This window comes from Crassostrea angulata, chromosome 2 (assembly GCF_025612915.1).
Source record: "Crassostrea angulata isolate pt1a10 chromosome 2, ASM2561291v2, whole genome shotgun sequence".
In the NCBI taxonomy this organism is placed as follows: domain Eukaryota; kingdom Metazoa; phylum Mollusca; class Bivalvia; order Ostreida; family Ostreidae; genus Magallana; species Magallana angulata.
Window position 1 is genome coordinate 12,416,102 of NC_069112.1, and position 25,815 is coordinate 12,441,916.

A 25,815-nucleotide genomic window follows, 5' to 3' on the forward strand; every position below is an offset into this window, starting at 1 on the left:
CGATGTCAATACATCAATATGTCAATAAATTCTGAACCTACATTTCTTTGCGCGTCTAAGTAGTCGCTGCGCTACAATCAATTGACTGGAACGTTTCTTCTGCGTACGAGTAGAGACGATGTAAGTCTTCGAACATAAACCTATCATTTCGTCACCTTCAAATTCAATTTTGAAGAGTCCAGGCGTTCTACGATCGAACTTTGCGTGTCTCTCGCAACATGTGCGAGGAACCCAATGCCGGTCGCAGTCCGCCTCGATCTCTAAACTGTCGACACAGTGACCTCTGAGACTGTGATCGTAAATCTGTCGTAATTGAGGTTTAATCACAGACTCAAAGGTGGGTCCCGAAATGGCCATGTAGGCAGAGTCGGTGTCCATCTCGCAGTATTCAAAGTCTGCACGGTCTACAAATCTATCCATGAAGTCATAGTAGAGCTGTAACATGTGCAGTTTTGCATACTGCAAGATAAAGTAACCGATCTAAATGGGTAAATTCAGTTTTAATTTTTTCTTACTTTTTTCAATTTCGAAAAGCTCTTCCTCGTCGAAAAGTGTAGATAATTTCTTAAAAGCGGGTTCATTTGTCTCCATCATGGCCTTTCCTTTACCACGTACGAATTTGACGGTTTGAAACTTTTCTTGGTCCATAATTGTGGATCCGAATGCACTATTTCCTTCTAGTTTACGCGTATCCGCAATTATGGATTTCGTCGGGTCTACGTCGCCTTGACGTCGCGTAATTGTTGGCTCTCGTACATAAAACAATTGATTAACAATTTAGGTTTTCGATATTTATGGAACTGTAAAGAACAATTTAATGAACATGAATTCTTACTCGATGTGAAGCAGAGGTTCACTGATAATGTTTATACAAGAAGGTCATGGCTACTTTGAACATTCCCCCAAATGTATAATGTATAAGCTCTTAAGTAATAATTTTGAAGTACAAGAATATTAAAAAAAAACAATACCAACTGTATATGTACAATTTATATCCGGGATGTTCTAAACTCTTGATGGAGGCTTACAGAGATGCAACTAAGCGTCCCTTCGGCTACCTGGTGGTAGACACGTCACCTCGAGGCGACGATAAATTTAGACTCAGAACAGATATATTTCCGGGAGAGGACCCTACAGTATACTCATGTTTATAAGAACAAATGTAGACCTTTGGTATGAGATAATTATAATGACTTCTGCTGTCAGACAACAGAGACATTTTTTTTAGAATTTTTGCTTCAGTCAAATCCCGAACAAAAAAAATTGATATTAAGTTCCATCACCAGAGATCAATTAAACGTGTTGGGAGAAATAGCCGCGAACGTCGTACTAGGCGACTAAAAGACGGCCTAAAAAATAAAAGGAGGTTACTTAAAACGAAACCAACTCGACATCACAACCTTGTTAAAAATCGTAAAACCTTTCCTGAAAAAATGGTGGACGTGATGCAGAAATCTGTGTTGATACCTTACGAGAAGTACAGCCGTCTCATGACACTCCAGGAGACACATCGCGCGAATTCCGAAGCAGACGCGGAGAGAGTCGTGGCAGAAAATGTATCTGAAAACATGATAGCCCTACCACACCCGGAGGAATCACAGAACCTTGACATGTCAACTCAGACCGAATCCGAGGACTCGATAAAGCCTGAAACAACATCAGCCAATCTATCTACGAGGGAATCCGAGGAATCGCTTATCACAGCAAAGCCAGTGTTCAAAAAGAAAAAAACAATTGAAAATAATAACATTAAACCAAAATCTCGTTACAGACTTCAAACAACTTCAAACAACGTGGATTCGATTTTGTCTATATATTTGAATAAAATCATTTTTATTAAAAAATCAGATTTGTTTCTCTTTTTTAATACACCATATTACTCTGAATAGTTTTAATATATAATTAGTATTATTGTTTACATGAGAACAAGTGTGATCAAGCTGTTACAAGAGTATTTCGCCGAGAGTCCCGATTGTGTAATATACAATTGATATTTCAAGGTTTAATTACATAAAGTCATATGTTGTATTCCGTTGGAATGGTTTTTTCTTTGAAAATGTCTACTTCAACAATTCATATTTTCATAAATCAAATGAAATGAAATAAATAACGAAGACACGTTGTTCATCATTCTAATCCTCGCATTAATACTACTTATCGACTTCCTGCTACGCTCCTCCCTAATTACCTTCCTGGTCTACACTGAACCTCAAATTTTTTGAACCTCAAAAAGTGGGGTATAATGTCCCCCTCTATACTACTATCAAAACTATTTGTCAATGTACATGTAATTATTATCGGGGTCGAAATTTCTTGACATGGATGTAAGCGATAATGCTTAAAAATATAGAAAAATCGACGTCATTTGAGTGTTTTACTACGGGGAGATATTACTTGGAATAAAAGAGATGAGATGGGCGCGCGGATGCGCTGAATACAATTAACCACATGCAGTAAACCATATATAGCACAGTTTTATTGATTTCCGAAATGGCAAGGCATGAATGAGTTTTATTTTTAGTAGGCGAATTATACTTTCAACGAATATTATTCCGCATATATGAAAAAAAGATTTGAATCATTATGTACGTAACTCTATAAATGTATTATTTTCAGGGTAAACGGATAAGATTACCGTTTTCAGTAATCTACGTCTAATTAAAGATTTAAATAAGGTTGTCATTGCATAGTAAATAAAATAGTAAAAGGCGCAATGCGTGCGCAAATAGTTAAATTTGCCGGATGCCTCATATTGACACAACTGTGATCGTCCGAAGTCGATCACAAAAAGAAATGGTCTACTGCACGTTTAAATTGCATTAACAGCAATTCAATTCTTATTGAAATATTTGCCTTCAATTTGTCCTTATTTAACATCTCTGTTGTGAATAAAAGTTCAAAGCTATAAACCATAAGCATTTCTCATATTGTTTTTGTAGTTAGATAGGATTGGACAGGACAGTTCTTATTAGGATTGAATTGTGATTCTTCCACACAAAGCTTCTGAAGAGGTACAATAACCGGTTACAATGCCGGTCTATATTCACTTTGACGATGGTTTTCTTCATTTCTCTTATTTAAATGTTGACATGGACTCTAAAAATACTTTGACAAATCTCTGCAGATAGGGCTGGAATGTATGGAAAGCCATAAGGGACGTTCATTATTTTCAAAGTATAATTCAATCTTAGTCAATCATGCCCCCCCCCCCCCCCCCCAAATCATGTTCTATATAATCATAGTAATTCAATCTCTTGGGCGGTCATGTTCTATATATTCATAGTAATTCAATCTTGGGCGGTCATGTTTTATATATTCATAGTAATACAATCTTGGGCGGTCATGTTCTATATATTCATAGTAATACAATTTTGGGCGATCATGTTTTATATATTCATAGAACTTCAATCTTGGGCGGTCATGATCGGCCACACGGGAACCCCAAAGTCATGTTGTATACATTCATAGCAATTCAATCTTAGGCGGTCATGTTTACAATCCCGGCCAGAGGGGTACCCCAATGTCATTTTCTCTATATTCATAGTAATTCAATCTCCAATCATTGCCTATGGAACGCCATGGCTGCCTTATATTAGGTGATTTTATTATATGCTGTGGTTCTATTATTATATGCTGTGGTTCTATAATTATATGCTATTATTATGTGCTGTGTGTACGTTACATTGCTAACTTATTAAAATTATTAAACTATACAGTGTTGAATTTCATAAATGAGTTTAACGCTGATGGGTTTTTTTTTTTCTAATTTCAAAATTCAGTAATTTAACAAATTGACAATGTCATAAGAACTTTGGAAGTTTTATTACGGGGCGATCTCTCCCGTACAGGACTAACACTGGGCCAACCGTGTGCTTATTCTCTTGTTGTTGGACCCAGCCTCATAAAACCTCCAACAAGCCAACACGCGTTTTAATTCTCAGACTTTTATATAGACTTGACATGAAATATACTTTTACGTGAGTTTAGTATGTATCAGCACCGACGGTCTGATTCCAACTGTTTATCATTTACAATTCAGAATAATATATAATGAACAATGGAACAACACAATGAAGGATTAACATAAGAAGTACAGATGTAAGTAAATCAATTATCAAACAGCTACTGAGTGACTCGGGACATTTTAGCAGCATGTACATAAAAGGATTAATAAGATGAAAGAAGCTTAAGTGTCAATAAACATAAACAGAAGTCAATTAAAAGATTAGCTGTCCATTACTGATTGAGCCTCAGGTGGGATTAATGCTGCGCGGAATTTATAACGTTTATAAAACAGTTGTCGAAATCGATGAAACGTTTTTGTAACAATTAACACAAAGTCCGAAAAACATAATTTACACAATAATTAAAAATAGTCCGAAAGATTGAATTTCACACCGTGACACATGCTTCGCGTCCGCGTAAAACACGTCCTCGTGTTTTGAATTTTTATCATCGACGGTAGCCGCGTTGTTGTCTTCTTTACTGGCTGTGTGGTTGAAATCGGCGGTCAAGTTGTTTATCATGCAACACGGCCTCTAGATGTTCGTTATCACATTCCAATACCCAAATGGTCTGCAGCAGGGCGTTGTTTTGTTCCCTCAGCTGTTTGATTGTATCGTCAGCCGCCGTCTGAATTTTTATTACTTATTGAGAATGTTCACTCCCGATATCTTAGTTTCCTCTGCATTAAATCCATGAGTACTTTATCACCGTGTGCCTCTGCTTCTAATTTTTGTATTTTCTTCACATAAATATCAATGTCAGAACGTTTCGAGTTTTCTTGGAGCTTTGTTCTCAAATCCGTATTTTCACTTTGAAGTATTGCGTTCTCAGACTTCGCACGTTGTAGATTTTCAGCCATACTCTTCGTAAGTAGATCGGACTTGCGTAGCTGAATCTTAATGTTGTGTAGCTCAGTTCGTAGAATACTTGAGGTATCAAACAAAGAATGAAATTGATTGTTACGAATTGAATTAAACGGCAATTCTCTCAAAGTACGTTTGTTTTCTAGATATTTGCAGAGTCGTTTCATGTCTCGCGTCTTTTTACGACCCAAAACTGCTTCCTTTTCAACACATTTTGTTGGTTTCTTCATTTGTGTAAAACACATTCTGGAATAATGTCCAATTCTGTGACATCGGTAACACTTCTGGTTGAACGCGAAACATAAAACGTTGGGATGCACGTTTCCACACACTGGACGCTGACAGGAGGGAAAGCTGAATTTTCTTCTGTCTCCACTGCGATCGGAAAGAATATTCCATGTTGAATCTAGTTTAGATCGTCTTCTTCATTTGTAAACTGAGTCTCTGAATGTGGGGAAACTCGCTAAACTGTTGTAGAGGTCCAGGATCTGACTTACAAAATATATGTAGCAGTCCCGGGTGTCGTTACCCTTAGGTTTATCCACCGGGGCGCTTTCTCCCGTACCGGACTAATACTGGGCCAACCGTGAGCTTATTCTCTTATTGTTGGACTCAGCCAACACGCGTTTTAGTTTTCAGACTTTTATATTGACTTGATATGAAATATACTTTTACGTGAGTTTGGTATGCATCAGCACCGAAGGTCTGATTCCAACTGACTATAATTTACAATTCCGAAAATATATAATTAACAATGGAATAACACAATGAAGGATTAACATAATAAAAACAGATGTAAGTAAATCAATTATCAAACAGCTATTGAGAAACTCAGGACATTTTTAGCAGCATGTACATAAAAGGATTAATAAGATGAAAGAAGCTTAAGTGTCAATAAACATAAACAGAAGTCAATTAAAAGATTAGCTGTCCATCACTGATTGAGCCTCAGGTGGGATTAATGCTGCGCGGAATTTATAACGTTTATAAAACAGTTGTCGAAATCGATGAAAAGTTTTTGTAACAATTAACACAAAGTCCGAAAAACATAATTTACTCAATAATTAAAAATAGTCCGAAAGATTGAATTTCACACCGTGACAGTTTACCTAAAATGCTTATGCATGGAGCCTATGTTTCACCGTTATACTTTTTACATAGTTTTGCATGCTTTCACATTGCTCTTTTAATTTCATGAACTCGTTAAAATGATAGTTGGATTGGTTAAAAAGTTCGGTGGTGTGAAAGAGAATTTTTTCAAAGTCTTGAAATTCGGTCAATGACATCTTTACTTTCCCAAAACTGTTACAGTTCTACAATTTAACAAAATTGACAACGATAAAAATTTGATATTTGAAGACAATTTTCGATAAAATATTTACATTCAAACTGTCTAATAATCTCTTTCTTACTAGTAGTAGTACAGTTCAATATTATATCATAACGGAAATTCTTTAGAAATTGGTTAAAGTACATGCGTTAGATAGATAGCGTATGTTTATTTATGTTCATGGAGAAATGTGTTATTAAGTCCAGTGATGAGCCTGTCGACGCCGGGTCAGAAATCTAAATAAAACTCTACTACTGACCACGGTGCGTCAGATCATTAGTATGCACTTGATCGCGCACCCGCCAAGTGTGGGGATGTTGGAACAAAGATCTCGAGGATCTAAATAAATTAAATATCATAACAGTCCATATAACCCCAAGTCGACTTTTATAAAATAGACTGGAGGAATTATGATATAGAAATGGACGTTATGATAATTATATAGAGTATAAATAAATCGTTTTACACAATAAGTGAAACTTTTCTGTATAGAGTAAGACTGTTTGAAAGGTGGATGTTGAAATTTCCCTGTGTTATTCATACCAGTAACAAATTATTAACGCATGGGAGTGATAATTTACAGGTGAAAATGTACTTTAAATAAATTCAACATATAATGTGAGAATTATTTATATTGTTATTTGTGTAAACAATACATAGTAATACATGTAGTTGGAAATTAACTAGAAAACTGACCAGTCAGGAAAGGCCCCGCTTTGACAATTTATATAGAGAGGTGAAAAAAACTTTGAATTCCATCCACTTTATATTAACCGTGATGAAAAATAAATTCCCGGCATAAGATGTAAAGAACTGCAATATTTAAAAGGTGGTAAAAAAAAATATGAAAATCATAAGTAGCAACGGTATTTTTAAATTTCAAGATAATTCCTAAATGTCCAAAAACTCTAAATAGTAACCTTGTATCTGCATTAAACAGGGATAACCTCATGTCATATAAAAAAAAAACTAAATTAAATGTGTATTCAAAAAAGATTTAAACAGGTGTTTTATAAAATGCAAGCCTTCAGTGAATGCAAATACATTATATCACCCAGGGTTGACCTCAACTTCAAAACAAACATCAGTTGAAGACAAATGTGTTCATCAATCTTCATATGACAGATAGAGATAAGCCTCTAAATTTTCTGCAGCAGGCAAGATAATTAATCCCAGGAGAATAATTGTTCTGCTCTCTCATCCTTTTCTTCTAAATTTACAATAAGATTTTTTTTGTTCAGACATGACAGAATGTGGTTATTATCTGATTACCTGTTAAAATTAACAGCATTAAGGCAGAAAAAAATGAATTAAATAATTAAAAAATAAAATAGTGAAAAGGGATATCTTAATATATATCTTGATTTTAGAATTCAATAAAATTATCATAAATCATTGTGTTCGGTATTTTAACCAAAATAAAGTATGAATATTATATTTTAAATCCATATTTCAAAGAATGTACACAATACTACACATCAATCAAAATTGACCTTAACTTCAAAACAAAGTTCATTTGCAGACACAGGCAGTGCAGTAATTAATCTCAATGTGACAGATACAGATAAAGCTTAGGATTTTCTTCCTGTGGAAGGTTAATTAATCCCAAAGGACAAATATTGCACAGCCTTCCATGTATACAATGGTAACATTCTCAGCAGTTATCTCTCTTTGCCCATTCATTCTTATGCAGTTATCTCTCTTTGCTTATTCATTCTTATGCATAGTTAAGGAATCTACCCCACCACCCCAGCTCCAAACCAGAAGACGTAGATAACCAAACTTAGCATCAAAAAATGTATTTCTGCCTACTGAACTACCATACCAAATTTGAACTTGATTGGGCAACCGTAAAAAAAGTTATTAGAAAAAAAACAGAAAATTTGTGGACGGAAAAGTGACAGCCGGACGGACAGAAGGACGGACGGACAGAGTGATTACTATAGGGCACCCGCAAATCCTTGCGGGCCCTAATAACAAAATTCGATCTGTTTTTTTGTACAGATATATATTTAAACACTTTGATACAAAACCTTAAATATCAAAGACAGGACATCATTTCTTTCAAAGAAGTCCACTCCCTTATCCCATCTATCCAGCCATAATCATCCCCCAGCTACAGAATCAAAGTCCATTCCCCTCTTACGTTTCACAAGCCACAACCGTCTCATCAGCCACAGCCGCCCCCAACCACAGGATCAACAGAAAAGGTACTTCAAAATAATTCTTCAACTAATGTGTGGGATATCATTACTGCTTTCCTTATAGTGTGACTTTTCTACATGTTTTATAACTTTATTGTAAACAAAAACACACCTAGCCTTGCACATTTACTAGATCCACCAAGGGAGTGAAGGTTGATAATTATTATTATTTTTCTGCAATTTATTATTAATTTTAAAATTTTATATAGAAGACCCCCCCATACCACCCATACTACAGTCAAACATAAAAAATCCACCCCAAAATTTGAGGTTAATATTTTTTATTTATTTTGAAGAGTAGAATCCACAACACAAGATGATACTGATGTTATGTAAAATATTAACCCACTTTAATTTAATTTCAGACCCTTCGATAGTTTTTTTTTTATTATTTCAGCCACCTACTACCAAACCGCATGAAGAAGAATGGATGACGACATTGACCATTCTTTTAAGTAAATATTTACCTATTTCTTCTTTTTGTCTGTCATCTTTACAATATTTTTATCATTAATTTTTTTGAGAATGTTATATATAAAAATAAAACAAATTCGGTTTCTGAGGAGTCCAGTATACACTGGATCAAGTTCACACATTTTAATGGATTATTTTGATTCTGAAGGTTATTTACGGCCTCGCACAGACAGTGATAGTATATATGATGAAGTTGTGTAAATTCTTTTCTTTCAGATATCTTTGCAGTTCTGGCTACCACTTTTATTCTTGCATCAGTTATTGTTAAAAATTTTTGCTATAAAACAAAAGAGACAGATCAATGTATTTTATCCTAAATATTATGAAGAATTTAAGTTACATGCAAAAGAGACCTAGCATATTTTCTCTTGCTTTTAGTTATACCTACCTGCTTGTCAGCAATATCAATTGGATGCTTTTGTGCTTCAATAGCTTGCATTATAAGAAAGAGATTAAATAGAGCAAGACTTCTGCGATTAAATAATTCATCAGTACAAGCACTGGACGAGGAATCGATTTTAAATGATGAAGCATCTGCTGAAAATTTGTAACTCTGATTGATGTCAGTTTTATACTGTTTTGATTTTTCTTTGTAGGCATTCTTGGTATTTTCACAGACATAACAATTCAGCTAGAAATGATTAGAAGAAAACTTGCTGCAATACACAACCTTTTGTTGAAAATGCACAAATATATTAGAATTTTTGTAACAAAATTTTTGGTTTTACCAAAAAAGTTCATTATGTATATAAGTCAAAATCAGATGACTAAAAATAATGTTACTCAAGTCAATTCTTTCCGATTTGAATTTTTCAAGTCAAAATCAGCCAAAAACATCCTCCAAGTCCAACGTCACTAATGTTACAGTTGCCGCCATTTTTGTGCTTGTAAATGTAAACGCCAAAACGAGAAATCCGGATTCGAATAGCTAGTTTCGAATAAACCAACAGAATATATTATAATACACCTACAGCATATAATTATGAACCCACAGCATATAATTATGAACCCACAGCATATAATTATGAATCCACAGCATATAATAATGAAACCACAGCATATCATAAAATCATCTAACATAAGGCAGCCATGGCGTCCCATAATAGCCGGGCATCCAGTGATGGTAATCCTGGTCAAGTCAAGTTTAAACATGACCATCTTATCTTGGCCGGTCGTGATTTCAATCTTGACTATTCATCACCGGTCATGATTTTCTATCCCAAAATTGCATGGCCAAGATTAATTTCCCAAGATTTTAAAAGATAAAGATTTATTTCCCAAGATTTCAAAAGATCAGGATTTACTCTCCAAAATTTGAGGTGATCTAGATTCGGCCAAGATTTAAAAGGCCATGAATCGGGCAAGATATTTTAGGATGCAGATGCCAGAAGCGCGACAATATTAGATCGCATGCTTGCCAGGCCACGGGGGATCTATTACGCGCAGACAGGTATGGCTATATTTTGGGTTTGTTTTTTTTTTGTCACGAATATATAGCCATTATCTAAAGAAATACGAATTAAAATATCTGTTTAAACAAAGGAAGACGTATGTATTTCATGTTTTCCTCATTTTGCCGCTTTCTTTGACATACTGAAAATACATTCACGCCAGATTGTACCTTTTTGATGAATGCAGAAACCTGCATTTATATATTTATTAAACATTTCACTACATAATTTATGAAATGTTCGTATTGTATTTTTAAGTTTATTCACGTATAAAATGAGTTTTATATAAATTAATTATAGAATCATGTTTAATGAGTGTGGTTTGAAGGTTTGTCAGCATGTTATCTTATTCATACCATTACAAGCATGTTCATCATGCCCATTTTTTATGACGATTTCATCATTCTGTTGAAATAGTATTGGACAACATTTATTTCAATAGTGATAATGATGTGACATTATGATTTAAAATCTAGCTTATTCTATTTAATATGAAGGTGTGTCTATCATGCATATTTAATTGATGCAGTTGATTGCACATGTCATTATAGCTTCTAACAATAATGTGACCGTCTGGAGGGCGATCTGTCATTTTCTCATTTTCTTTAATTATTTGTGTAATTCTTTAGTATACAGTTACTCTTTTGAAAAATGCAGTAAGATCCACCCATCTACGAGGGTTGATCCAAAAGGAATGTCACAGATGCGATAGAATCATGGAAAAACAGGGTAAAGTGACAAACATTCGTGTTTTCGAATATCTACCTAATTCAATTCAGACCTGAAATTTATTTTTTTCACATTACAGACCTGATAATTTTAATGCATTGTGATTATCATTTCTGAAGATAATATATTTTCTGGAGCAATATGTAACGATAGTCGCCGCACGCTAGCGACGTCATTTCTAGATCTTTGACGTTCTGGTAGAATTTCGTAATTTAGTACTCTATATAAATTCGCCCTGATGGTCTATTTTAAATTTTTTGATCATTTTTAGCCGGGCTTACTATAAATAGCAAAGTAAACAAAAAACCTAATAGCCTTCAAGAAGAAAACCTCCGATATACAAAATAGTTATCCTTATATTCTCCAAGCTATGTAATAAAAGTGCTATTTTGTTTTATTTTTGAGAAATCAAGCAAAAATCGTTTTATTTATAATTGCCAAATCTTTATCAACGCTATACACAAGAGATTGAATATTTGGACACATAAACATTCTGCGCAGGGATATCGCGAACTACTTTCCGAAGCGTGGGAAGAAGAAAAACAAAACAAACAGCGGCATATTCGATTGAGAAAGAAATACTAAACATGGTAAGTATCATGTAATTAGCTATTTATGTAAATACTTGATATATTGTTTCTCCAAAGCTGATAGGAAATTTGACAGAGTGCAGATCAATGTATGTTTTTTTACCGATTGCATGAATATATAGGCTATAGGTCAATTTAGAACCCGTCAATCCCTCATTCGTAAATTATAGTGTTTATTAGCTGAACATGATTATAACCATAATTTTCACAATTTTAATGTGACGAAGTTATGTTGTTCATATAGTGTTATTAATTTTATTCTTATTCTTTCGTTCATAACACATTGATACTCTTTCTGTGAACGAAACGACTGTGCGCTTCGACTAGTGGGCACGAACCGCCATAATGAGTTCCCGTTTATCTGTCAGTCGTGAACTGTAGTATTGATATTTGACTACCATCAGTTTCATCCAGTAAAAATTTTATGTATTAAATTTGTTTTCTGTAAGCGAAAATATTTAGAACCATTGACGCTATAAGTGAGCGCCTACCGCCATGCTGAAATGCTTGTAAATCAAAAATTGGCCATGACAATGATTGAAATTAATTATCTTAATTTGTTTCGTATTTAAAAAAAAAATCAGAGTGAAGAAAATATCAGCATTGTGTATAGTTTATTTTGAAATGACACGGATCATAGAATGCTATAAAATTTCACAGCTATAAGAAATGGCATGTCTTCATGTGAATGTGTTCTGAGAAGTGGGGTTGGTTTGAACATTTCATAAATGAACAAGGTAATTGAATAGAGTTGGAGGTGAACAAACTTATATTGTGAGAAATATTGGAGTTTGAATTGAAATTACAACTTGAAATTGAATGTTCTTTGGAGTCAAACAATTTGAACGAGGTACAATTTCTTGGAGAATGAATATTCTTGGAGCTGAACAATTTGAAAGATGTAATATTTCTTGAAGAATGAATTTTCTTGGAGTTGAACAATTTGAAAGATGTAAAAAATCTTGGAGAATGAATATTCTTGGAGTTGAACAATTTGAAAGATGTTAGATTTCTCAGAGTGTGAATATTCTTGGAGTTGAACAATTTAAAAGATGCAAGATTTCTCAGATTGTCAGTATTCTTGGAGTTGAACATTCAAGCTTGAATATACTTGTATGTATGAGAAAACTATGTTCAAAATATTCAAAGTGTTTGAGGCTAAAGCATATCAGAAGTTCTTGTAAATTACATAAAAAACAATTTATATACTGTCCAATGTATTAGTAGAGTTAATTATTTTTTTAAAAAAATGCCATCGTAAAGAAAAATATTTTTTAATAACATCCAATGTCTGAAGATTTTCTGTAATATTGTTAGCTGCAGGACTGTAGCTCCCGGTCTGAAAAAATTCGGATGGACGACCTGGGAGCTACAGTGCCTCCCATAGTAAAAAACTGCAATTTACGGCGCACAAAAAAATGCGCTAGGTTTTGACTGATTAATCTCATCTACGATCACATTCTGTACAAATATTTAATCCCAAAAAATTCCTCGGACATTTTACTACAGATATTGTCACTTTACTTGCCTCTGATATTCTTTTAAACACCATTCCCAGCCCTGTCAATTAAAGTGGTGCATGTTTGTTTACATTTAAAAATGGCGACTCTCGATCTCGACGTAAATTAACATACTTCATTTTCCGAGGTCGGTTATCATGTTTAAGAGAAGGTCTGAGGCAAGTAAAGTGATGATATCAGTAGTAAATTTGCTGAAGAATTTTATGGTTCTAATTATTTTTACAGAATTTGTGTGAAAATAAGGTTAATAAGTCTAAACTTAGCGCAATTTTTTGTGCGCCGTAATTGCAGTTTTTTACTATGGGAGGCACTGTAGCTCCCAGGTCGTCCATCCAAATTTTTTCAGACCGGGAGCTACAGTCCTGCAGCTATAATATTGTAAGACTGGAAAAAGTGAAATGAATTTATTTAAAATTTAAAGAGAATTGTTTGAAATGTTAGTTTGAGATTGATTGAAATACAATGGAGTTTAAAATCCTGTGCAAAGGTGATTTACATCAAGGTTCCAATATTTTCCCATTGCTATCAAGAGGTAAACAATGCGTTTCCATTTGCTTGATATTTTTATTAAAAACTCGTACATTAGATGTTTATGATTGGACTAAACAGGATTTATATGATGTGTTGAAGCAAGGGGATGGACTGTATAGGAAAATCCAGAAGGAAACTTTAAGTCCAAATGAATATTTGCATCCAAGTGAACTACCAGAGAGGGTCGTGTTTGAAGATCATAATTAAGGTCTTCCGTTTCCAACGGAAGACCTTTCTATTATTGTGCGGGTTAAGATTATTCTTATTTTTCTTTTTTTTTTTTTCTTCCTAGACGCGAACTTTGAGGCTTCATATCTTGCTCATTTCTGAACGGATTTTGCTCAAATTTTCAGGGCTAATGGACTTTACAAAACACTATATTCATCAATTCATAAAAAATAGAATTCCCTTTCCGTTAACGAGTTATTTCCCTTTTAAAATTTTTTAGGGCCTTTGGTTTCCAGACAAAGGCTCCGAGACTATGATAGCAGGGAATGGGAATCCAACGAATTTGAATAACAAAGACATTGAAGTTGTATACATCGGTTTTTGTTTTTGGATTACGTTCCTTATTTAGGAAAAGGTATGGGGTCAAAAAACAGGATTCCAAAAAGTGCAAAAATTTAGACATATTTTCCTTTATATCTTTTTAACGAAAAATATTTTGTTAAGACATGTAGAATAAAAGTTGTGCAGAATATCAAGGGCTTTCATTTAACACCAATAAAAAAGGGCTGGCCCCTTAAATTAAGGGCCAATAGCCCCTAAAAGTTTTTGCTTAATAACTCAAAAACGGTTTGGATTTTGATATGGATGTCGCTGGAAAAGTTGTTTGTTGGGATCTCATAAAGGTCGTAACAATTTTTTTTTGTAAGTGAGTTGTGTAGTATGAGTGTAAAAAGCTTTACATGTTGACATGTACCTGTTTTCATTTGACAAGTTAACGAAAGTCTTTGTGCGTACAACTGGCATTAAGTTGCCGCAGAAAGTATGCTGGTTTATACAGGAGGCATTAATTTATAAGAATTTTTTTTTTGTTGGAGTACATGCTTTTTTTTAGGAGTTTAAGTCATTGTTGTTAAGTTCTTATAGTGCACAATCATTAAAAACGGCAATTGGAAAACAAAACATTCTTTTTCTTTTCTTTTTAACCACAAAATATGGAATTAAAAAACTCTATGCATTACATTTTATTTATTAACTCCATGCATTTAAAATCTACCTTGAATCAGAGCTGTGTGTGTGTGTACCATTACGTAAGCTCTCCCTCGCCCGCGGCCGAGAAAATCGGTCACCATGCTCGCGGCTGGACTACCTAGCGGTCAGCGGTTATCTAATACACGAGAGTTGCGTCTCTCATATATGAGTTTATTTAGCCGCGAACTCAAGAATTGTTTTAGTTTTGATTACAGAAAATCTTTTGTGGATTAAACGATTGGATGTCAAGTAAGAAATAGTTCATTTAATTAATAAAAGCAATGTCATTCTCTAAAGCAATAACAGACATAGATCAATTGTGGGGTTTAAGTTTAAAATATATAACTTCTATTTGATAGAGTAAGGTCATTATATTGCAAACTTTTCAAATCTTCCTTGGTTGTGAGCTGTGCGTTGTACCTTTACGAAATATATTCTTTGCCCACGGCCGAGGAGATCAGCGACGGCTGCATTACCTAGCGGTAAGCGGTTATTTAATACACAAGATTCGCACACCGCGACTTACACTTACATGCATATGAACGTGTTTGAGTTAATATAGCCGTATATACAAGAACTGTTTTAATTTTATGTTATAAAAGTTTGTCCTACTTGTATATATTTCATTAAATATTTGAGAGTAAATGAATATTAATGAATGATATTACTCCAAATCGGAAAAATCGTTAGACATAAACTAATTGTTGGTTTGTTTATGTAAACTACTTTAAAAACTGTACAATTAATGTTTTAAATCAACACCCCCCCCCCCCCCCTCAAATATTAAACATTTAAATGATGATAATCCCTCGCACATGGCTGAGGAGATCCGGCGCGAGTGGATAAGTGATCCGCGGTCGGTTCGTGTTCTTCTACATGTACCTTATGACGCGTTTATGTTTCATATTTTGCACGAACACAACTATATTTTATTATGTTTTCAACTATTATATTGGTTTAAGATGAAAAGATAAATTTATTTTACTTGTACAGTTGATTAAGCATTGATTTATACGATAGCGTATAAGGTAGTTTAAAAATCAAATCAAATTATAATCAAAGTTCCATGTTACATGTTTGCGGTAGGTGCTAGCACGATAAAGGAATGCCCTGAATTGAGGCATTCGATGATTATTTTAAAAAATATTCACATGAGTTTAAACAACTTTAGATTAGATTCTATCGGTCACATATTAATCACTACTGTAGTTTCATTGTGGAAGCGAACTCATTGCTGCCTCCCCCCTCCTCCCGCCCCGCTGACTGGTTCTTTTTTAATTGGAGAAAAGATAGCAAGATCTGTCGAAAATCATTTTTGGTGGATTCTTATGTGTAACATTTTGTTTCACTTTCCCACCCCTTTGTTTATTCGGCCAGTCTGTGTTAATTCAATTGCCGCATGCGACCGAGAATCTTGTGTCGCTTCAGCGCACACAGCTCAGAAAATTTATAGCCCCAGGTCATCAATTGTTATGTAATTGAGTAACAGTTGGAAGGGTGATTTTACTACATAAAATAATAAAATCATAATATAATCTATTTGAATTGAGTACCATGCGTATAGATTCCCATAATAATTAATTTTTTTTATTACCTTTCTATGCTTACATTAAATTTTGTTCAAATAATTAATAAATTTTCTATCATTTAAATTGTGTGCTTCATCAAATACGTATTCCGATTACCTTGAAGTCATTAATTTTCCATTGGCTTTTGACAAAAGAGAGACGCCTGACCATCCAATGAAAACAAATACACAGAGTTTGATTGACAGGTTTACCCAGGTGCAGGTCTCACCCGATGTCCGAGGTTATGTGTGCTGCTTGTACACAGCCGAATGGTCTCAGTAAGAGTTATCGATATAAATAAATCATAAAAATACATGCTTATCAAAACATGATCGTGCAAGTTAAAGTTGATTTAGGTTTGTTCCAATAGATATCATGTTTCACTAACTGTATTTAATATTTTTTATGTATAGCGAATTTAAATATTGTTTCAGTACTGAAACATCGCATGAAAACGTTAAATATACATGTAATTATCTGTTACTAGTCGTCTTTTAATATATATACCTTTCTTTTGTTTGTTAAAAATTCGCTCAATTTTGTTAAAGTAATGTAAAACACGGGCGCCATTTTGAAACAATTAACTTGTCAGAGAATTCCGAATGAAATCTGATGAACGTTTCACACGGTTCTCGCACGCTTTGCTCGAAACGATTTACACGCTTTGCCCGAAACGCTAAACGGTTTACATGAAACTCTAAAAGGTTTACACGAAACGTTTCTCGCACGTAGGCCGCACGCTTTTTTGGTGTAGTAGTACGTTTTAGGGTCTGTAAATTTTGTCAGCACGCAATTCTAAACTTGCACATAGTCTTCAAAAATTTAGAAATATTTTAATATAGAAGTTATCTTTGAGAAAGGTTTACGTGTTTTGTAGGCGGGTTCAGTTTAAAAAAGAAATACAATTCCTGACATGAATCATGAGTACATACTGTTTGTAACAATGCTTGCTACCCTTGAAAATTTAACTCGCCATTAAACATCTCACTTTTTAAAGAACGTTTGAAACGATTACATAAACTCTGCTCGACAAATAGTTTTCCTAAAATATTTTCTTCCTTTCTTTGTTTCAAAACACGTTTTATATACAGGCTTTCAATCACAACACGTTTTTATAACAAAAGCAGAACTGAAAGTATAGTCATTATAATCGTTTGACACCATATAACATATATTTTCAACTCGCAGCAACAACGGAAGACCTACTCGGGGCTTTGCCACGAGCTCTGCTCTAGTTTTAATTATGAATTTCGAGTGAAAGTGTTGCAAACTTTTAGTGGTGTAATTTGCGGACAATTTGTGGGGAATATGTCAGTTTTTCTCTTGAAAATGCCATACTCTCTTCGTATAGTGGCAGTGGCTTTGCATATTACATTTTGCTTGTTCAAGGAAGTGCAATAGGCATATTTTATAATGGGCAAAAGTTTTTTGTGTTTGATTCTCATGCCAGAGATGAAAATGGCAGAAGTTGTTCAGATGGATCATGCATTTTAGGCGAAAGTTCCTGTCTTGCAGATTTATGTTTTCACTTACGAGATGTAGTAAAGTCTTCATGTTCTTTGCCATTTGAGGAGCTGCAGTTTGATTTGCATGTTTTTAAGTTATCACATACTTTCAAAAGAAAAAGATCTTCAGCTAATACAAACATGGATGATCACACAAAGACAAAGCAATTTAAGACAGGAATTCTGGAAAATCTTAGCACTGTCATAAATCAAAGAATGCATCTTAATGATCAAGTGTGCAATCCAAATGCTATTAGAAATAGCTTTCATGATAGTATTAAAGATGGTCCTTTATACATTTGTTCATCATGCACACAGACTTACTTCAAACACTCTGTTCAGAGAGTAGATAGGACAAAATTCAAACATAAAGATCTAATGCTAGCTTGCCTTACAGGTTACAAAAGTGTTGGTAATAAAGAATGGGTTTGTAAGACTTGTGTTGGTGCTCTTGCATCTGGGAAAATTCCAGCATGTTCAGTTGCAAATGGTTTAAAATTTCCTGAAATTCCTGATGAACTTAAGCTAACTCAATTGGAAGAGCGATTAGTTGCTCCTAGATTGGCATTTATGCAAATCAGAGAAATGCCACGTGGAGGACAGTTGAGTTTAAAAGGAAATGTTGTTAATGTTCCAGCAGATGTAAACACCACTGTTAAAATATTACCAAGGATGCAGTGTGATGAAGATACCATTCTTCTGAAATTTAAACGGAAAATGTCTTATAAACATCATATGTCATTTGAAAAGATCAGACCTAACAAGGTTTTTGAAGCAGCAAAGTGGTTGGTTAACAACAGCTTGTTGTTCAGAAATGAAGGAATACAAGTTGATGAGAATTGGATGAACAACTACCAATAATTAACTGAGGATGATAATTTGTTAAGAGTAGATGCTGGAATACAGAAAGAGGATAGTCCTGGTGAAGATGAAACAGATCAGTGGACAGAGGATGAACATTTTGAAAACAGACCAACTGGAAATTTTGACACTTTGCTTCATCCAGCAGATTTTAGAGAATTTAACCAAATTCTTTCTTTAGCACCTGGAGAAGGCAAAACTCCCTTGGGACTATTTCAGGACATTTTTTCAGAATTCTTGGCTTTCCCAACAATTTACTGTGGCACATCTAGACAAGATAACACTTGTAGGACTGTACCATTGCACTACAGCACAATTTGTAAATGGGAGTTAAGAAATATTGACAGAAGAGTTGCTATGAATCTCCCAAATATATTCTACAAGTTAAAGAAATTACAAATCAAGCAGATAAAGGACAAAGTTTCTTTGGCAATGAGAAAATGCAAAACAAATGGGAAAAGAATTACAGTTGAACAGGTCTTGTCCCCAGGTTTCACTGATGATGTTGCTATGCATGATGAAGGATTTAGAGTGTTACGAAAACACCGAGGTTCCCCACCATACTGGGAGAGTGCAAAAAAAGATGTTTTTGCAATGATCAAACAACTTGGTGTACCAACTTGGTTCTGTTCTTTCTCAGCTGCGGAGACTAGATGGGTACCTTTACTTCAGTGTTTGGCTAAACTAGTTAAACAAAAAGAATTGACAGAACAAGAGACCATTGAAATGACATGGCAAGAGAAGTGTGAATTAATAAAGTCTGATCCTGTAACCTGTGCCAGATACTTTGACAATAGAATCCAGTGTTTCTTAAATTCTGTCTTGAAAAGCCACTCTCAACCAATTGGAGAAATTGCTGACTATTTTGGTAGAATAGAGTTTCAGCAAAGAGGATCACCTCACATCCACCTTCTCATATGGATAAAAGATGCTCCTGTATATGGTCAGTCTCATTTATCAGATGTTATTAGTTTCATTGATAAATATGTCACCTGCAAAAAAGACATAACAATTCCAAGTCTTGTTAATTATCAGACACACAGACATGCAAGAACTTGTAGGAAAAAAGGTAAAGCAATTTGCAGGTTCAATTTCCCTATCCCTCCTATGCCATCAACTGTTATTTTAGAGCCATTGAATGATGATGACAAGAAGCTTGCAGAGAAAAATTTTATGAAGGTAGCTACTTTAATGAACGAAATGAATAATGTTGATGTTATGAGTTTCTCCGACTTCTTGAAAGAATTAGAAATGGATCTTCATACTTATTTATTGGCTGTGAGGTCATCATTATGTAGTCCCAAAATTTTTCTCAAACGCTTACCTTGTGAAACAAGAGTCAACAATTATAACACTATTGCATTAAAATGTTGGGAAGCAAACATGGATATTCAATTTATTCTTGATCCATATGCATGCGTATCTTACATAGTGTCATACATCTCAAAAGGACAAAGGGGATTGTCAAATTTATTACATCAAGCATGTAAAGAGGCTAGATCAAGTGAGAGTGATATCAGGCAACAGGTTAGAAAAATAGGAAATCAGTTTCTTTCTCATGTAGAAATTGGAGCTCAAGAAGCTGTATATCTAGTCCTGCAAATGCCTTTAAGGAAATGCACAAGGTCTGTTGTATTCATAGACACAAATTCAGCAGAAAAGAGAGTTGCTTTATTAAAATCTTTCACAGACTTGCAACATTTACCAAAGAATTCAACCAACATTGAGGCAGATAGTGTTTTGAAGAAATACAAGCGAAGACCTAAAAAATTGAATGACTGTATATATGCTGATTTTGTGTCCTGGTTTGACACAATTTATTCTGCTAGACAAAATAAATATGCATCTGCAGAGAGTGAATTGCCTGAAGATGATGTTGAAAATAATGATGACACTATTAGTGAAAGTGAAAGTGAAGAAGAAAATAAAACAGAAATTATAGAAATTAAAGATGGGACATTATAAAGAAAAAGAAGTAAGCAAAAGGTTCTGCGTTACAACAAGGTATCAGAAAATGAAAACAATGAAGAACATTATAGACAGCTGTTAATGTTGTTTACATCATGGAGAAATGAGGAGTGTGACTTAATGAATAAATGCAATTCTTTTTATGAAAGTTATCATAAAATGGAAGATGTTATATTGCTAAATCAACAGAAATATGAAAAAATTGACCAACAATTGCTAGAAACAGCAATTACCGAATATTCTGAGGATTTTGAAAATTCTATAAGAGATCCTGTTTTGCCTCAAATTGATCACCAAGAACTCATTGATAATATTGAAGGCCACCATCCATCAAGGATGTATGGTTGTTTTGATCCATCTGTAAATGAGGTTTCCAATTCCTGTGAGCAACCGTGTTCATATGATCTTGGTCAAGACATTGGTATCACAAGAAAGCAATTAGATGATTCCTGTTTACCCTTGAATGAAATGAGTGATGATGCATTTAGAACACTTGCTCAAAATCTAAATCTTCAACAAAAAGAATTTTTCTACCATGTATATCATTGGTTGAAGACAGAGACTGATCCTTTGTACATTTTCCTCTCTGGAGGCGCAGGAGTAGGAAAAAGTGTAGTACTGCGAGCTTTGTATCAGGCTTTACTAAAATATTACAATCATCGCCCAGGAGAAAACCCTGACCATCTTAAAATTTTACTTTGTGCTCCAACAGGAAAAGCTGCTCATAACATTGGAGGAAACACAATACACAACACATTTAGCATTCCAGTTGGTAGGGGATTTAAATTTAAACCTTTAGATATGCAGCAATTGGACACAATGAGATGTAAATACCATTATGTCAAGGTGATTTTCATTGATGAGATTTCTATGGTTGGTAGTGGTATGTTCAATTTTATTAATTTAAGACTACAAGAAATTAGAGGATGTACAAAACCATTTGGAGGGATTAGTGTAGTAGCTGTTGGAGATCTTTTCCAACTGAAACCAGTGATGGATTCTTGGATATTTAAACAAAGGTGTGATGGACTTCAAGTTCTTGGAACAAATTTATGGAAAGACCTGTTTTCTTTCTATGAACTTGAAAAAATAATGAGACAGAGGGATGATTTAGAATTTGCACAGCTCTTGAACAGACTTAGGGAAGGAAATCATTTGATTCCAGAAGACATAAACTCAAAACAAGAATTACTGTAAAAGAGAATCTCTCTGCATCTGCTCAGAAATTGCCTCATTTATATACTACCCGTGCTGCATCAACAGAACATAACATGGAAGTACTTGCAAGTGTTTCAGAAGCACAGAAAACATCAGTTGATGCCATAGGCAGTATTTCTGGTGAAATTTCTACAGACCTTAGAAGAAAAATTCTAGATAAAGTGCCTGATGATCCATCAAAAACAATGGGACTAAAAAAAAATTTGCAAGTGGGTGTTGGTATACAATATGAATTATGTGTAAATATAAATGTTGAAGATGGAATGACAAACGGTTCTCCTTGTATTGTTCAATTATTAGATTTCAGAGTTGAAAACTCCACAAGATGCAGTATCATTTGGGTTAAGTTTGAAAACAAATCAACTGGAAAGCTTTGGCGTGAAAAATATGCTCATTTATTTATTGAATGCATTCCTTCAGATTGGACACCTATTTTAGAAACAACAAGAAGTTTTACCTTACAGCACTATAAAACTTACTATGTTACTCGACGCCAATTTCCACTTCAAGTTGCTGCAGGGAAGACAATTCACAAATCACAAGGCTCAACTTTAAAGGGAGTTGTGATAAACTTTGAAGGCAGAAAAACAGAACATATTCATTATGTTGGTTTGAGTAGAGTGCAAAACCTGAATTCTGCATATATTCTCAACTTGAATGAAAAAAAATCTGTGTTTCAAGCGAAGTACAAGAGGAAATGGTTCGTCTTAGACAAAAGTGTGGAACAAAATTAAGCATCCCTAATGTAGAACAACTCGGAATATCAAGAAGTATTACCATCTGTTTTCAAAACTGCAGATCTCTACAGAAGCATATTGAAGACATACGAAAAGACAGATATATCACCAAGGCTGATATATTGGGATTGTGTGAAACACGAGTTTTACAAAACAAACATTTATACAATTTAGATATGTACAATTCCTTCTTTGTTTCTGAAAAATGTCCCCATGGAATGGCAGTCTACAGCAAATGCAATGTTGCAAGTCTCTCAGGTCATTGTATAGCTGGGGTTGAGTTGATTTTAATGCAAGTACAGCATATCAATATCATTTTTATTTACTTTCCCCCCAAATCTGCTACTCTCAAAGTTTGCAAAGAGCTTTTCCAAGAAATAGTAAAAAAAAGTGTGTTTGAAAGACTGCACAGTTATTATGGGAGATTTCAATCAAAATGTTTTGGAAGGTAGTCAAATTGCACAATATATTTGTGAGTCCTTTGGCTTCATTCAGCTTTTGAATTCTGTTACAACAGACTATGACTCTTGTCTTGACCATATTTACATCAATTTTTCAAAGTCAGATCTTCTTGCATATGGTACATTAGAGTCTTACTTCTCTGATCACAAGCCAGTTTATGCCATAATTAATGAAAATGCAATTACATTATAAGCATAAGTTATACACTAGCAAACAAAAATATTACATCTGATGTGGTACTTACCATGTGTTGTTAATCTACCGGTATTTTAAAATAGTGAATTATAGATAGTATGTTTTATACCTTACCTTTCACATTATCAATAATATTTTTTTTATTGCAATAAGACTGAAATTATGAAACAGTATTACTAATTTATCATCTTCATTCAGTGTTAAATATTAGATATGATATTATAATATGGTAAAAAATCAACTTTCAATACTGCATGTAATATATTCAAATCATTTTTAAAAAGAAATATGTCAATACTTGTGTTTACTTAATCTTCATATATATATTCAAAGCTAACTCATTGATATTTGTGCATATAACTTAAACTTGCATAGTGCATTTTTTTTTACATCAACAGAGTTCTGACACAGACCTTGCTACAATAATGAAAGCAGTTGTGGGACACTCTCCCTATCCAAAGAAATTGACTGTGAAAGTCCTTTGTAGTGACCCAGCAACAACTTATATCAATGACAAGAAGGAAAAGAGAGAGCTGATGAACACTGTTATTGCAGACAGTTCCAAAGTGGTCAAATGTGTGGTTTATGATGCTAAAAAATTTCACAGGTTTAAAGCTGGCACCACCATTATTCTGAGAAACATCATTCGCAAGCCAGATGGGATAGCTGTAACAAGTGCGACAGTTATATTTCCTGCACCAAAAACCCTCAACCTCCCACCATATATGGAGAAGGAAGGGATGGCTATTTTGCATCCCCCCCCCCTGCTGATGTGAAAACTGTGGAAGAAGCTTTGGCATCTCCCACCAAAACCAAAGTGTCCGTCCGTGGGAAAATCATTCAGGTTTGTATCGAAACAGTAGTAAGAAAGACACCTGTGTTTTTTCAATAACTTTACCTTCTCGAATTATTTCCTAGTAATGGTTCAGAGTTTTATGCATAAATATTCAATGTTGCATCCATTTCTTAATAATAACCTGTATTCACACTATCATCTAACATTGCCCATGATGTACATATATAATGTGACAAATTGCTGTCATTTTAAAAAGGACTACTGTACAATACTTAAACCATATGCATGTGTAATAGCCTTAATTTTCTAACCTAACTCCGAATTTAAAGGCTTCATACTTCTGACAAACCTATGAATTATACTAATTAGGATTTCATGTACAGTATTAGCATTTTACTTTATGTGCACACATTCCACACTTCTTTGTTAATTATGCAATGACAGCTTACATGTAAATATCATATTTTGATGCATTTTCTTGAGATGTAAACTCTTATAAAAGGATATAATTATTCAATTATGTATAAAATACATTCACATAATTATTATTAAATATGCTTAAAAGCATTAAAAATTTTAAGCTTGCCGTAAATTCAATTGTTCAATATCTGTTTGTAATGTATTATAGGAGGAAGCTACACGTTTGGTAACAGTCAAAAATGAAGAAAATGTAAAGGTAAAAAACATCTTCTTGGAGGATTCCACCAAAAAATGCAAGATAGCATTGTGGAGAAATCTAGCTGATCAGACCATCAGACCAGGTGACTACGTGGAGGTCTCTGACTGCATTACAAACACCTTCAGAAATGAGGTATCCTCATCTACCACGTCCAGGACAACAATCACTGTACGTTTGCCTCTCTTTCTATACATTTATGTTACTTTTCATTATATAAATGTTGCCTGATGTCCTACAATTCTTTAAATCTGTAGTAAATAATAAAGTTCAATAAAAATTATTTCATTTTTCAAACAGAAAACAGAGTGCCCAGAAGAAAATGTTAAATGGGAGATAGAATCTGTGTGCATTGAGGACAAGAACACTGCCACCCTGTTGCTGAAAGATGACAGAGTTGTGACAGCACCGGTGAAGTCCCTCCTGGATGCCTTTCCTGAGTGTGAAGAAAAGGACCTTGAAAAGTATCTACTTTCCCTTTGTAGCCCAACTTTAGTAGTACAGTGTACATTTAAGGGCAGTGATTTGATTGCCATGAAATTTTAGGTTCTTGAATATACATGGGATTTTATTTTTTTGTGTGTTCAGAATGTGCCATACATTCCCATACTATTTGCGACACTTCATGTTACTGCTAGTATCATCACAACATCCCATCTTGTTTTGTTTATACAAGAGGTCTGTTTTGTATTTTGCTTTGTGTTCACTTGTTTTTCAGACACATTTTCTTTCGCATGTCTTGATGAAATGTTTTGGCACTATTTTCAAGCCTTAACTTGTTTCTCATTTTTTCAGATTATTGTCAACACCCTTTCAATGATTAACATTGTATTTTTATTCTAATGATGCTATTATTTTTTTTACATGTTCTCTATTCAAATCATTTTTGCATAATATTAATGTGCCAAACATTGAATATTATTTTGATCTGTGTT

At 34.1% G+C, this 25,815-nt stretch overlaps 1 protein-coding gene across 1 annotated transcript; it reads left to right on the plus strand.

Moving 5' to 3' along the window:
* The first annotated feature begins 1,433 nt into the window (after nucleotides 1-1,433).
* Nucleotides 1,434-25,591, plus strand: LOC128173906 (uncharacterized). Its single transcript, XM_052839576.1, has 4 exons — nucleotides 1,434-1,708; nucleotides 24,024-24,252; nucleotides 24,833-25,051; nucleotides 25,181-25,591. The coding sequence occupies exons 1-4, from the start codon at nucleotides 1,434-1,436 to the stop codon at nucleotides 25,424-25,426; spliced, it is 969 nt and encodes a 322-aa protein (XP_052695536.1). The 3' UTR covers nucleotides 25,427-25,591.
* Nucleotides 25,592-25,815: the final 224 nt, after the last annotated feature.